This window comes from Somniosus microcephalus, chromosome 28 (genome assembly GCF_052327205.1).
Source record: "Somniosus microcephalus isolate GS21.2 chromosome 28, FLI_Smic_1.0, whole genome shotgun sequence".
NCBI lineage: Eukaryota > Metazoa > Chordata > Chondrichthyes > Squaliformes > Somniosidae > Somniosus > Somniosus microcephalus.
Genome location: NC_141014.1, coordinates 38,179,853 through 38,193,476, shown reverse-complemented (window position 1 = coordinate 38,193,476; position 13,624 = coordinate 38,179,853). Strand labels below are relative to the sequence as shown.

Here is a 13,624-nt window from a genome sequence, read left to right as displayed (position 1 = left end):
TACTGACCGGAATATTCCGAGCTGCCTTTATTCTCAGTATCTGTTTGCTCGGGTGGTTGGACACAGTGATGTTGCGATTCCAGAACATTCTGCCAGGGCGGTGTCGAAGGCCCGAGTTGGATTTCAGTGGGTTATTTTGCTTTATCTTCGCAGTAACTTCATGCGTCAGGAGTGCCTGGACTCCAAGTTCGTCTTTGCCCGCCCGCTGCCCGTCTCACGCCTGGTGGGCCTTGTCGGAAGCAGTATCCTTCACCACTGTGCGGGCTCACTGTGCCAAGCGTCGCGGCAAAAGGGGGAGGAATGGAGAACTGGGGGGGGCGGGGGGGGCGGGAGACGGGTCAATGGGAAGAACACACGTTATGAAATACTGGGAAACATCTCCCTACATTGCTCTCTGGGTTAGTCACTACAGTCACCTCATTAATAAATGAACAGTATAAAGTGTCAACCTTGGTTCAGTGGGGAGCGCTCTCGCCTCCGAGTCAGAAAGTCATTGGTTCACAGTCCCACTCCAGGGACTTTTGCACATAATGTAGGCTGACGCTCCCAGTGCAGTACTGAGGGAGCGCCGCACTATTGGAGGGGCGGTACTGAGGGTGCACCGCACTGTCGGAGGGGCAGTACTGAGGGAGCACCGCACTGTCGGAGGGGCAGTACTGAGGGAGGGCCGCACTGTCGGAGGGGCAGTACTGAGGGAGCACCGCACTGTCGGAGGGGCAGTACTGAGGGAGGGCCGCACTGTCGGAGGGGCAGTACTGAGGGAGGGCCGCACTGTCGGAGGGGCAGTACTGAGGGAGCGCCGCACTATTGGAGGGGCAGTACTGAGGGTGCACCGCACTGTCGGAGGGTCAGTACTGAGGGAGCACCGCACTGTCGGAGGGGCAGTACTGAGGGAGGGCCGCACTGTCGGAGGGGCAGTACTGAGGGAGCGCCGCACTGTCTGAGGGGCAGTACTGAGGGAGAGCCGCACTGTCGGAGGGGCAGTACTGAGGGAGCGCCGCACTGTCACTGTCGGAGGGGCAGTACTGAGGGAGCGCCGCACTGTCACTGTCGGAGGGGCAGTACTGAGGGAGCGCCGCACTGTCACTGTCGGAGGGGCAGTACTGAGGGGCGCCGCACTGTCACTGTCGGAGGGGCAGTACTGAGGAAGTGCTGCATTGTCGGAGGTGACATCTTTCGGATGAGACGTTAAACCGAGGCCCCGTCTGCTCTCTCAGGTGGATGTAAAAGATTCCCCGGCCACTATTTCGATAGAAGAGCAGGGGGGGAGTTTTCCCCGGTGTCCTGGGGCCAATATTTATCTCCCAACCAACATCACTGAAAAAACAGGTTGTCTGGTTCATTGGCTGTAAAGCACCACGGGACTAACTCAATTTCTGTCTCTGTCCTGCATTTCATTAGCAGGACTACTCCTCCACTGAGAGCACAGGGTCACCGTATTAACCCTTATATTGATTCCTAACCTCTCCTCTGACTCTTGTCTGCCGCAGCTCAGGCGCTGTTAGTATTTCCCGCCACTGGAGGGGGGCGCACATTGCACTGGGGAGTTTTAGGCCAAACACCACAGCACAACACAACCTTCCTTACCACCCAGCGCAGTCATCTTGGCATCGCTGGCCAGGCCAGCATTTATTGCCCATCCCTAATTGCCCTGAGTAGGTGGTGGTGAGCCTCCTTCTTGAACAGTTGCAGTCCGTGTGGTGAAGGTGCTCCCACAGTGCTGTTAGGGAGGGAGTTCCAGGATTTTGACCCAGCGACGATGAAGGAGCGGCCGATATATTTCCAAGTCAGGATGGTGCGTGACTTGGAGGGGAACTTGGAGGTGGTGGTGTTCCCATGCGCCTGCTGCCCTTGTCCTTCTAGGTGGTAGAGGTCGCGGGTTTGGGAGGTGCTGCCGAAGAAACCTTGGCGAGTTGCTGCAGTGCATCTTGTAGATGGTACACACTGCAGCCACGGTGCGCCGGTGGTGGAGGGAGTGAATGTTTAAGGTGGTGGATGGGGTGCCAATCAAGCGGGCTGCTTTGTCCTGGATGGTGTCGAACTTCTTGAGTGTTGTTGTCGCGGCTTCATCCATCTAGGCAAGTGGAGGGTGACGTAAGAAAACTACTCGGCACTTGGTCTAAGCATTAAACAAAGCTTTAATCAACTGTTTTACAACATGGAGGTCTAGTTGTGTCCTTCACTAGTTCCTGTTCAAGAATGTCCTGAGCAAGCTGGGCCCGTGCCCGAGTATTTATACTCTCCCTGGACAGCGCCACCAGCAGGCCGCCCAGTATTATTTCATAAGGCATTTCCACGTGAATGACAAGGTTCATGTCAGGGAATATTCCTGCGTCTCTCGCTCTGCTACGCCCCATTTTAGGGGCATCCCCATGGTGACGGAGGGATCTGATTGCTCGACACGCAAGGAGGGGAATGGGAAATTTTCCGGGAAGGGTAGGAATGTCAGGGTTGGAAATGGTGCAACGTGAGGAGAAATCTACATCATTTCACCAGCAGAGAAAACTGTCCGAAGAACGAGTTTGAAATTCCCTGACTCCTTCCGGTAGAGATACAAGTGCCGACACAGAGATACGGCCGTCGCCCCTACGGTGTGGGACTGTTGGTCGCAGGATACGATGTGAGTAAACAGAACAGTTGTGCCATAGACATTTAGGGGAAGGTGGGGGAAGCTCAATACCAGCCGTACGAGATTGAAAGGGATAGAAAAGAAAAGAAGTGAAATCAAGGGCAGTCCCCGCCTCTTACACCGTCCGCGCTCATCACCGTTAGCCGCCTACATCAGGCAAATGGCGCCAACCATTCGCCATCACCATTATTACAGAGGTGTTGCTTATAACAACAACAATTTGCATTTATACAGCGCCTTTAACACAGTAAAACGTCCCAAGGTGCTTCACAGGAGCGATTATCAAACAAAATTTGACACCGAGCCACATAAGGAGATATTAGGGCAGGTGACCAAAAGCTTGGGTCAAAGAGGCAGGTTTTAAGGAGCGTCTTAAAGGAGGAGAGAGAGGCGGAGAAGTTTAGGGAGCGAATTCCAGAGCTCAGGGCCCAGACAGCTGAAGGCACGGCCACCAATGTTTGAGTGATTAAAATCGGGGGATGCTCAAGAGGCCAGAATTGGAGGAGCGCTGAGATCTCGGGAGGTTGTAGGGCTGGAGCAGGTTACAGAGATGGGGAGGGAGCGAGGAGGCCATGGAGGGATTTGAAACCAGGATGAGAATTTTTAAATCGAGGCGTTGCCTCCCATTATGCGTTCCAGTTACTTCGGGCTATCTGGGAGGTGGAAGCTTTGCCACCTTAATGTTCTCAAGCCCTTTTTTGAATTGATTCGCTCTCTAACAAGGCCACGCAGCAATTACTCAATTGCTCGGAAGTGTTGTAATGGCGAGTCAATCTACGGGGAGCGAGGGTGAAAATCGCAGTCACACAGAGATAGCGACCACTTTCGCTTTTTTTTGTGTTAGCTGGGGCGGCGGTTTCTGCTCCTTCTGGCGGACAAATCACGTTGATACCAACGGTATAAGCGGCGAGGGGCTGCAGTGGCTAGGTGAGGCCAGGCTTTGGGGAGGGTTCGAATGCCTGGGAATTGTAGAAGGAATGGAGGACCGAGGGAGGAGAGGAAATCCACAGTTTTGAAAGAGTGAGTCAAGAGTAGGAGATGCTTGCGATGAATCTTGAAACTTATAAAATTCTGACAGGACTAGACAGACTAGATGCAGGAAGGATGTTCCCGATGGCGGGGGAGTCCTGAACCAGGGGTCACAGTCTAAGGATAAGGGGTAAGCCATTTAGGACTGAGATGAGGAGGAATTTCTTCACCCAGAGGGTGGTGAACCTGTGGAATTCTCTACCACAGAAGGCAGTTGAGGCCAATTCATTAAACATATTCAAGAAGGAGTTAGAAATATTTCTTAAGGCTAAAGGGATCAAGGGATATGGGGAGAAGGCAGGGACAGGGTACTGAATTTGGATGATCAGCCATGATCTCATTAAATGGCGGAGCAGGCTCCAGGGGCCGAATGGCCTACTCCTGCTCCTGTCTTCTATGTTTCTAACACAGTGAAGGGTGCAAGGTAAAAGAAAAAAAAAAGGAAGGAAAGGTCTGCATTCGTGTAGAGCCTTTCACGGCCGCAGGACATCCCAAAGGACAGGGTATTGCGAGCTTAGGGGGAGCAATGGAGCAACATCCACCGGAGCAGTGACCAGAGTTGCAGGGATAAAAATGGGGAGCAAAACAAAATTGGAGGCATTGGGAGTTACAGAAGGGGCTTCATCAGATGACGATCTCCCAATGTTTTAGCCCAATGTCTCCCATTGACCTCCTTGAATTGCATTATTGGAACCCCGTGTTTTGTTTGCTCTCTAGGAGCTGGGCCCTCACCTCTACCAAACCTGCCCCTCCGCCAACTACTTTGAATGTAAGGCCATGGCCATCGGAGCCCGGTCCCAGTCCGCCCGCACCTATCTCGAGAGGAATATCGACACGTTCCCAGACTGTAAGTATACTGCATTAATGGATGTTTGTGAGCAGTGCTTGTGTTTTTTTTGTGTGTCTTCTCTCCTCTCCTGACGGCAAGAACTCACACTAGGATCTGATTCTATAAGAATATGATTCTGGAGAAGCTGGGGTTGTTCTCTTTGGAGCAGAGAAGGTTAAGGGGGGATTTAATAGAGGCGTTCAAAATCATGAAGGGTTTTGATCAAGTAAATAAGGAGAAACTGTTTCCAGTGGCAGGAGGGTCGGTAACCAGAGGACACAGAGTGAAGGTACAGGAAACTCTTTATTATCTGGCACCGACAGGACCGGCGTGGTGCCGGTTGATCAAAAAGTCCGGATTACGGAGAGGTATACTTACCAAGGTACGAGAGCCCCGTACACGGCCACAGATCCAGGCGTCCCCGTTGCAAGGCAACAGGTGCAGGAACCCCGGTTACACGGCCACAGATCCAGAAACCCCGGTTACACGGCCACTAATATGAAGTAAAACGTCCCTGAACCTACTCCTGAATTTTGCCGGTTAACAGAGATTTCTGGTTATTTAGGTGTCGGTAAATCGAGAGTTTCCTGTAATTGGTAAAAGAACCATGAGGATAATTTATTTTACGCAGCGAGTTGTTGTGATCTGGAACGCGCTGCCTGAAAGGGCGGTGGAAGCAGATTCAATAGTAACTTTCAAAAGGGGAATTGGATAAATACTTGAAAAGGAGAAAAGTTTGCAGGGCTCTGAGGGAAAGAGCAGGGGGGAGTGGGACTAATTGGAGAGCTCGTTCAAAGAGCCGGCACAGGCACGATGGGCCGAATGGCCTCCTTCTGTGCTGTAAGATTCTATGATTCGCTAACCACCCTCTGGTACCTCCTCCGAGTTGTCACTCTCCACGAACGGGCCCAGACAATGAGCATGGGCGGGGGGGTGGGGGTGACACCCTCGCCCTCACTCAGAGTCTACCCCCGTGCCCTACTCCCAGCAGGGGGTCACTAGACGCTCATCAGGTGTAGGACACCCGGCCCCGTTACCCTCGGCCTTGCCGCGGAGCCCTGACGCCCACTGTAACGCCTTAACTCAGCATAGACCAGCGCGCGAACCTGGGCCTGTCCTGATTTGTATGGCTGTTGAGAATTCCAGTCTGCCATCGATACCCTCTCAGCTTCAAGTGCATCTTCCTGCGATGAGGGTTGGCGATCTACAGCACAGGTGTGACAATAGCATTCCTACGTGATCTGGAGGGATACTCACGTCTTTCCCGTGTGTAATCTTCCTGGTGAGAGAAGGCCTGAGGACAGGCATGGTAGCATAGTGGTCATATTACTGGACTAATGATGCAGTAGGCCTGGACTAATGATCCCGAGATATGAGTTCAAATCCCACCATGTTAAATTCAATTAATAAAAAGTTGTCGGATGAAACTACCAGATTGTTGTAAAAATCCCATCTGGTTCACTGCTGTCCTTTAGGGAAGGAAATCTGCTGTCTCTTACCCGGTCTGGCCGATATGTGACTCTAGAGCCACAGCAACGTGATTGACTCTTAACTGCCCTCTGAAATGGCCCAGCGAGCCTCTCAATTGTATTAAAGAAGGTGGCTCGCCACCACCTTCTCGAGGGCAATTAGGGAATGGGCAATAAATGCTGGCCTTCCCAGCGATGCCCACATCCCAAGAATGAATACAAAAAAGCTGTTGTATTTGGGTGGACATGCAGAAGTTATGATCGGATACATCATTCTTTGAGTGGTGATATAAAAATAACAAAGTCGCTATGCTACCCCACTTCAGTGAGTCACCATGATTGACTTGGAACTGATTTTCTAACTCCTGTCTCCAGCACCATATCCCTCTCGCAGCTGCCTAGCCTGTTTCCAAAAGCCAGCCTGCCTTCTGGTGTCTATGATTCTGTTTCGGTTTCTAGATGTTCCCACACAGAAAGAGATCAGCAACGTTTCAGCGGGTGTAAGGCTGGAGGAAGTTACCAGACTGCTTATTACGGGCAGTCTATGAGGAAACAGCCTCAAGGCTGGCTGATTGGACCCTCAACAGCCGAGGGTCTCCCGAACCACTTCTTTCTTTTCCTCGTAGGAATAGACCAGATGTTGCAACGCAATGTTTAGGAGCCACACTTCTTTTTCCAATTCTCTTCCACGGAATAGTGGTCCAAAGATCGCAAACCGTGTCAATGGCTTTATGCTGGGCCGTGTATCTATGCACCGAGCCTCTTCCGTTCGGCATTGTTGTACAGGATGTTAACACCAATCTATTTTTCTGCTCTTCGAGGTGATTCCGCAGAGTTGACCAAACAGGGACTTCTGGCGCTGAGAGAGACGCTGCCTCAGAACATGGAACTCTCCGTAAAGGTACCACCAGGGTCCGGCCAATCGCTTGAGCTGCTCCTGGAGCAGTATCATAGGGGGACGGGCATCATGGGATCTCTGCTTTCCAATGAAACTGGCCAGTGCTAACTAGTTAATAGAATAGGGAATGCTTAAAAGAAAGATCTTGCATTTCGATAGCACCTTGCACGACATCCCGAAGCGCTTTACAGCCAATGAAGTACTTTTGAAGTGTAGTCACTGTTGTAATGTAGGAAACATGGCAGCCAATTTGTGCACAGCAAGCTCCCACAAACAGCAATGTGATAATGACCAGATCATCTGTTTTTAGTGATGTTGGTTGAGGGATAAATACTGGCCCAGGACACCGGGTAGAACTCCCCTGCTCTTCTTCGAAATAGTGCCATGGGATCTTTTACGTCCACCTGAGAGAGCAGACGGGGCCTCGGTTTAACGTCTCATCTGAAAAACGGCACCTCTGACAGTGCAGCACTCCCTCAGTACTGCCCCTCCGACAGTGCGGCGCTCCCTCAGTACTGCCCCTCCGACAGTGCGGCGCTCCCTCAGTACTGCCCCTCCGACAGTGCGGCGCTCCCTCAGTACTGCCCCTCCGACAGTGCGGCGCTCCCTCAGTACTGCCCCTCCGACAGTGCGGCGCTCCCTCAGTACTGCCCCTCCGACAGTGCGGCACTCCCTCAGTACTGCCCCTCCGACAGTGCGGCACTCCCTCAGTACTGCCCCTCCGACAGTGCGGCACTCCCTCAGTACTGCCCCTCCGACAGTGCGGCACTCCCTCAGTACTGCCCCTCCGACAGTGCGGCGCTCCCTCAGTACTGCCCCTCCGACAGTGCGGCGCTCCCTCAGTACTGCCCCTCCGACAGTGCGGCACTCCCTCAGTACTGCCCCTCCGACAGTGCAGCACTCCCTCAGTACTGCACTGGGAGTGTCAGCTTTGTGCTCAAGCCCCTGATGTGGGAACGTGAACCCACAACCTCCAGACCCAGAAGGCGAGAGTGCGACCCACTGAGCGACTGACTGACACCTTTCCCACAAATGGCTACTGTGGCAGAGACTATAAGTTGATCAAAGCTGCTTCATCAATCCCTGGATGCGCAATCACCCGAGTCCAGCTCACCCCATCAGCTTGGCTCAGTGGGTAGCACCCTCACCTCTGAGTTTGATAGAGCATGGGTTCAAGTCCCACTCCGGCGACTTGAGGACAACATCCAGGGGTAACACAGCGCTGCAGTGAGGGAGTGCTACACTGTCACAGATGCTGTCCCTCGGATCTGATGTTAAACCGGAGCCCCTGTCCGCCTGCCCCTGTGGTGCGAGTGGACACTAAAGATCCCTGGGCACGATTTGATAAAGAGCAGGCAGGTCCACCCAACCATGTCTTCGTCCACCAAAAAAAGCAGATTGTATTTTGTTAGTTCGGGGAGGGGTGCAAAATGGCTGCCCTGTTTGCGTACATATTAAAGTCACAGCACCTCACAGTAATTCATTGTATGTGAGCTGCTTTCAGATCTCCTGGAGAGATGTGATGAGGCACTTTGTTTTCATCAGAACGTGTCAGAGGAACGTGAGATTGGAGCGCCTTCATACAATTGCCGCAAATTTAAAATTCTCATCCTTATTTTCAAATCCCTCCATGGCCTGGCCTCCCCCCCCCCCCCCCCCCCATCTCTGTAATCTCCTTCAGCCCCCACAACACTCCGAGATCTCTGCGCTCCTCTAATTCTGGCCTCTTGAGCATCCCCGATTTTAATCGCTCCACTATTGGCGGCCGTGCCTTCAGCTGCCTGGGCCCTGAGCTCTGGAATTCCCTCCCTAAACCTCCGCCTCTCTCTCCTCCTTTAAGAGCCTCCTTAAAACCGACCTCTTTGACTGAGCTTTTGGTCACCTGCCCTAATATCTCCTTATGTGGCTCGGTGTCAAATTTTGTTGATAATCGCTCCTGTGAAGCACCTTGGGACGTTTTACTATGTTAAAGGTGCTGTATAGATACAAGTTGTTATTGTTAGATGAACCAAAAGACAGCTTATATCAGAAATGGAGCAAAAGAGAATTAATTTAAATTCTTTACTCCCTGTTGTGTTGAAGGGTATGTGCGTGCAGAACACCCTATTTCCAGTATACGACAGATTTGCTTCTCATGGAGCCAGATCCCCCGTGCGATATGGTTGGCCTTGGCTGCGGTCAATTTCTGTCCAAAACAAAATGGCTGCGGCCTGCCAAACCGCCTCGCATAAGGCCTGGTGACGTGGCAGCCGAAATGGGCTCCGGGCGTTGCCTCGGCCTGGGAGCAGAGCAACCACTTCCCCACTGGGTCACTCATTCACCTTCCCTACGAGGCTCTGGAAGACACCAGGACGCAGCTGCCTCGGTTCCAGCAGATGTCTCGACTCTTAAGGAGATTCCACGTTTTTTTTTTGAGCAAGCACTAACCGAGCCAAATGTCCTTCAACCCTAGAACGTCTCCATTGGAATTGTGGGCAAAGACATGAACTTCACAATCTACGACAATGAGGAGGTGGCGCCATTCTTGGAGGGAATCGAGGAACTGGGGAAGAGACAGGTTTGATAATCTATGGGCTTCATTTTCACTTTCTTTTTTTTTAATTCATTGATGGGATGTGGGTGTCGCTGGCTAGGCCTGCATTTAGTGCCCATCCCTAATTGCCCTTGAGAAGATGGTGGTGAGCCGCCTTCTTGAACCATTGCAGTCCATATGGTGTAGGTACACCCACAATGCTGTTAGGAAAGGAGTTCCAGGATTTTGGCCCCACGACAGTGAAGGAACGGCGATACAGGTCCAAGTCAGGATGGTGTGTGGCTTGGAGGGGAACTTGTAGGTGGTGGTGTTCCCATGCGTCTGCTGCCCTTGTCCTTCTAAGTGGTAGAGGTCGCGGGTTTGGAAGGTGCTGTTCAAGGAGCTTTGGCGAGTTGCTGCAGTGCATCTTGTAGATGGTACACACTGCAGCCACAGTGCGCCGGTGGTGGAGGGAGTGAATGTTGAAGGTGGTGGATGGAGTGCCAATCAAGCAGGCTGCTTTGTCCCGGATGGTGTCGAGCTTCTTGAGTGTTGTTGGAGCTGCACTCATCCAGGCAAGTGGAGAGTATTCCATCACACTCCTGACTTGTGCCTTGTAGATGGTGGAAAGGCTTTCGGGAGTCAGGAGGTGAGACACTCGCTGCAGAATTCCCAGCCTCTGGCCTGCTCTTGTAGCCACAGTATTTATATGGCTGGTCCAGTTCAGTTTCTGATCAATGGTAACCCCCAGGATGTTGATAGTGGGGGATTCAGCGATGGTAATGCCATTGAATGTCAAGGGGAGATGGTCATTGCCTGGCACTTGTGTGGTGCGAATGTTACTTGCCACTTGTCAGCCCAAGTCTGAATGTTGTCCAGGTCTTGCTGCATATGGACACGGACTGCGTCAGTATCTGACGAGTCTCTAATGGTGCTGAACAGTGTGCAATCATCAGCGAACATCCCCACTTCTGACCTTATGATGGAGAGAAGGTCATTGATGAAATAGCTGAAGATTATTTTATTTCTTATGTTCATATAATGAGAGGTGATCTTATTGAAACATATAAGATTCTGAGGGGGTTGGACAGGGTAAATGCTGAGAGGATGTTTCCCCTCGTGGGGGAATCTAGAACGAGGGGGCATAGTTTCAGAATAAAAAGGGGTCGCCCATTTCAGACGGAGATGAGGAGGAATTTCTTCTCTGAGAGGGTCGTGAATCTTTGGAATTCTCTTCCGCAGAGAGCTGTGGAGGCAGAGTCAGTGAATATATTCAAGGTGGAGATAGACAGATTTTTGAAAAACAGGGGAGTCAAGGGTTATGGGGAGCGGGCAGGGAAAGTGACGTTAAGGCCATGATCTTATTGAATGGCGGAGCAGGCTCGAGTATCACCGTGATAAGGTGGCATTCAAATACAAGGATGATGTTGAACATCTTCTCAGTGAATCTTCAAGCTAGTCTGATGTTGGCTCGACCAAGACATCTCTTGGCAGGATTGGATGTTTATCAAAAATCCAGGCCGACACTCCCAGTGCAGTACTGAGGGAGCGCCGCACTGTCGGAGTGGCAGTATTGCGGGAACGCCGCACTGTCGGAGGGGCAGTATTGCGGGAACGCCGCACTGTCGGAGGGGCAGTACTGAGGGAGCGCCACACTGTTGGAGGGGCAGTACTGAGGGAGTGCCGCACTGTCTGAGGAGCAGTACTGAGGGAGTGCCGCACTGTCGGAGGTGTCGTCTTTGGGGTGAAACGTTTATCCGAAGCCCCGATACCCCCTCAGATGGACGCAAAAGATCCTATGACACTATTTTGAAGAAGAGCAGGGGGGCGTTCTCTCCGGTGTCCTGGGGCCAATATTTATCCCTCAACCAACATCACTAAAACAGATGATCTGGTCATTATCACATTGCTGTTTGTGGGAGCTTGCTGTGCGCAAATTGGCTGCCACGTTTCCCACATTACAACAGTGACTCCACTTCAAAAAGTACTTCAGTGACTGTGAAGAATGTCTGGTAGTCGTGAAAGGCGCTATAGAAATGCAAGTCTTTTTTTTTTTAAATCGTAGTTCATTAAATTCCTTTCCTCCTGTTCACAGGTCAAAGAGCCCGAGCCTCCAGTGGCCAGCGTGGCAGAGGTGCCAATGGAACAGTAACAACCCAATGGAGCCCTACACACACACGGGAGAAGGATGAAGAACTCCAGCTGTGCAGGCGAAGAGGCGAGGGTCCCGCACTCCCAATCAGGGGTAGAAGTAGCATATACTGCAGCACTATTTCCGCCCAGTTTGCATATCCTGAATCCACACACAGAGCTCACGTTTCCGTTGAGCGGCAGATAAGGATCCGTGTTACTGTCAGGCACTGGTTGGATTGCATTAAATGACCTGAGCTCGTCCACAGCTTCCTCATTCATTTCCAATCCACTGATTTTCACCCAACAGCGGAGAGATTGGTCAGTGATCAATTGCGTCCCGTTTGAATATTAAATTTGCTCTTTTTTAAAATTCGTTCCTGGGATGTGGGCGTCGCTGACAAGGCCCAGCATTTATTGCCCATTCCTAATTGCCCCTTGAGAAGGTGGTGCTAAGCCACCTTCTTGCACCGCTGCAGTCCGTGTGGTGAAGGTGCTCTCACAGTGCTGTTAGGGAGTTATACTTTGCCGTCGCGGTTTGGTATAACCGAGTGGCTCGCTCGGCCATTTCAGAGGGCAGTTACGAGTCAACCACAGTGCTTTGGGTCTGGAGTCACATATAGGCCAGACCGGATAGGTGGCAGATTTCCTTCCCTCAAGGACATTAGTGAACGAGATGGGTTTTTACCACAATCCGGTAGTTTTATGGTCACATTACTGATACTATTCCAATTTATTTAATTAATTGAATTTAAATTCCCCAGCTGCCATGGTGTAATTTGAATTCATGTTGCCAGATCAGTAGTCTAGGCCTCTGGATTACTAGTCCAGTAACATAACCACTAGGCTAGCTTTCCCGATAGGGAGGGAGTTCTGGGATTTTGACCCAGCGACGATGAAGGATCGGCGATATATTTCCCAGTCAGGATGGTGTGTGACTCGGAGGGGAACTTGGAGGTGGTGGTGTTCCCATGCGGCTGCTGCCCTTGTCCTTCTAGGTGGAAGAGGTCACGGGTCTGGGAGGTGCTGCCGAAGAAACCTTGGCGAGTTGCTGCAGTGCATCTTGTAGACGGTCCACACTGCAGCCATGGTACGCTGGTGGTGGATGGGGCGCCGATCAAGCGGGCTGCTTTGTCCTGGATGCTGTCGAGCTTCTCAAGTGTTGTTGGAGCTGCACTCATCCAGGCAAGTGGAGAGTATTCCATCACACTCCTGACTTGTGCCTTGTAGATGGTGGAAAGACTTGGTCGCAGGATAGCCTCATGTTTGCAATGGAGGGGAGTGGAATCTCCTTAAGGGCAGTGTGTCCATAATACAACCTGGGCGAGGGTCGCTGCACAGGACCCAAGCCATGGCATCATGGCAGAAGGAAAGTTGGACTCTTACTGCACAGAAGGAGGCCATTCAGCCCATCGTGCCTGTGCCGGCTCTTTGAACAAGCTCTCCAATTAGTCCCACTCCCCCCTGCTCTTTCCCTAAAGCCCTGCAAATTTTTCCATTTTAAGTATTTATCCAATTCCCTTTTTTTGAACGTTATTAAATCTGCCTCCACCGCCCTTCAGGCAGTGCATTCCAGATCACAACTCAATGTGCAAAAATAATTCTCCCCCTGGGTGTTTTTTGCCAATCATCTTAAATCTGTGTCCTCTGGTTACCGACCCTTCTGCCAATGGGAACGGTTTCTCCCGATCTACTCTATCAAAACCCCCCATGATTTTGAACGCCTCCATCACATCTCCCCGTAACCCCCTCTGCTCGGCAAGGAGGAACAACCCCGGCTCCTGCAGGTCTCTCCACAGTAACTGGAGTAACCTCATCCCTGGTGCCATCCCAGAATCATGCTGGCAAATCCGCTCTGCGCCCTTTCCAAAAGGCCCCCACCGCCTCCTTCCAAAAAAAAGTGTGTTTTAAACTTGGCGGAATATTCTCGCAATTATTTGGGACAAGCCGAAACACAGGACGGGTCTGAGCAAGTAAAAAAAAAATGCTCAAGACATTCCAAGGTGAAGTCGTGCAGATACGTTACCTGCATCACCGTGGGCATCGGAACATTGGGATTTTCTAGCGAATATGAATCCCGCCTTGGGACACACATTAAATCATCGCGGCAGAAAACAAGCATACGAAG

The 13,624-nt window shown here is 51.6% G+C and overlaps 1 protein-coding gene across 1 annotated transcript in view; it reads left to right on the top strand.

Moving 5' to 3' along the window:
- Positions 1 to 11,759, top strand: part of LOC147099619 (proteasome subunit alpha type-1-like) — a 58,712-nt gene extending 46,953 nt beyond the window's left edge. Inside the window, exons 5-10 of the mRNA XM_085969878.1 lie at positions 154 to 242; positions 2,550 to 2,620; positions 4,376 to 4,505; positions 6,778 to 6,857; positions 9,307 to 9,411; positions 11,462 to 11,759. Of these exons, the coding sequence (XP_085826004.1) occupies positions 154 to 242; positions 2,550 to 2,620; positions 4,376 to 4,505; positions 6,778 to 6,857; positions 9,307 to 9,411; positions 11,462 to 11,518 (532 nt within the window). The 3' untranslated portion in view covers positions 11,519 to 11,759. The remainder of the gene's footprint in view (positions 1 to 153; positions 243 to 2,549; positions 2,621 to 4,375; positions 4,506 to 6,777; positions 6,858 to 9,306; positions 9,412 to 11,461) is intronic.
- The last annotated feature ends 1,865 nt before the right edge of the window (positions 11,760 to 13,624 follow it).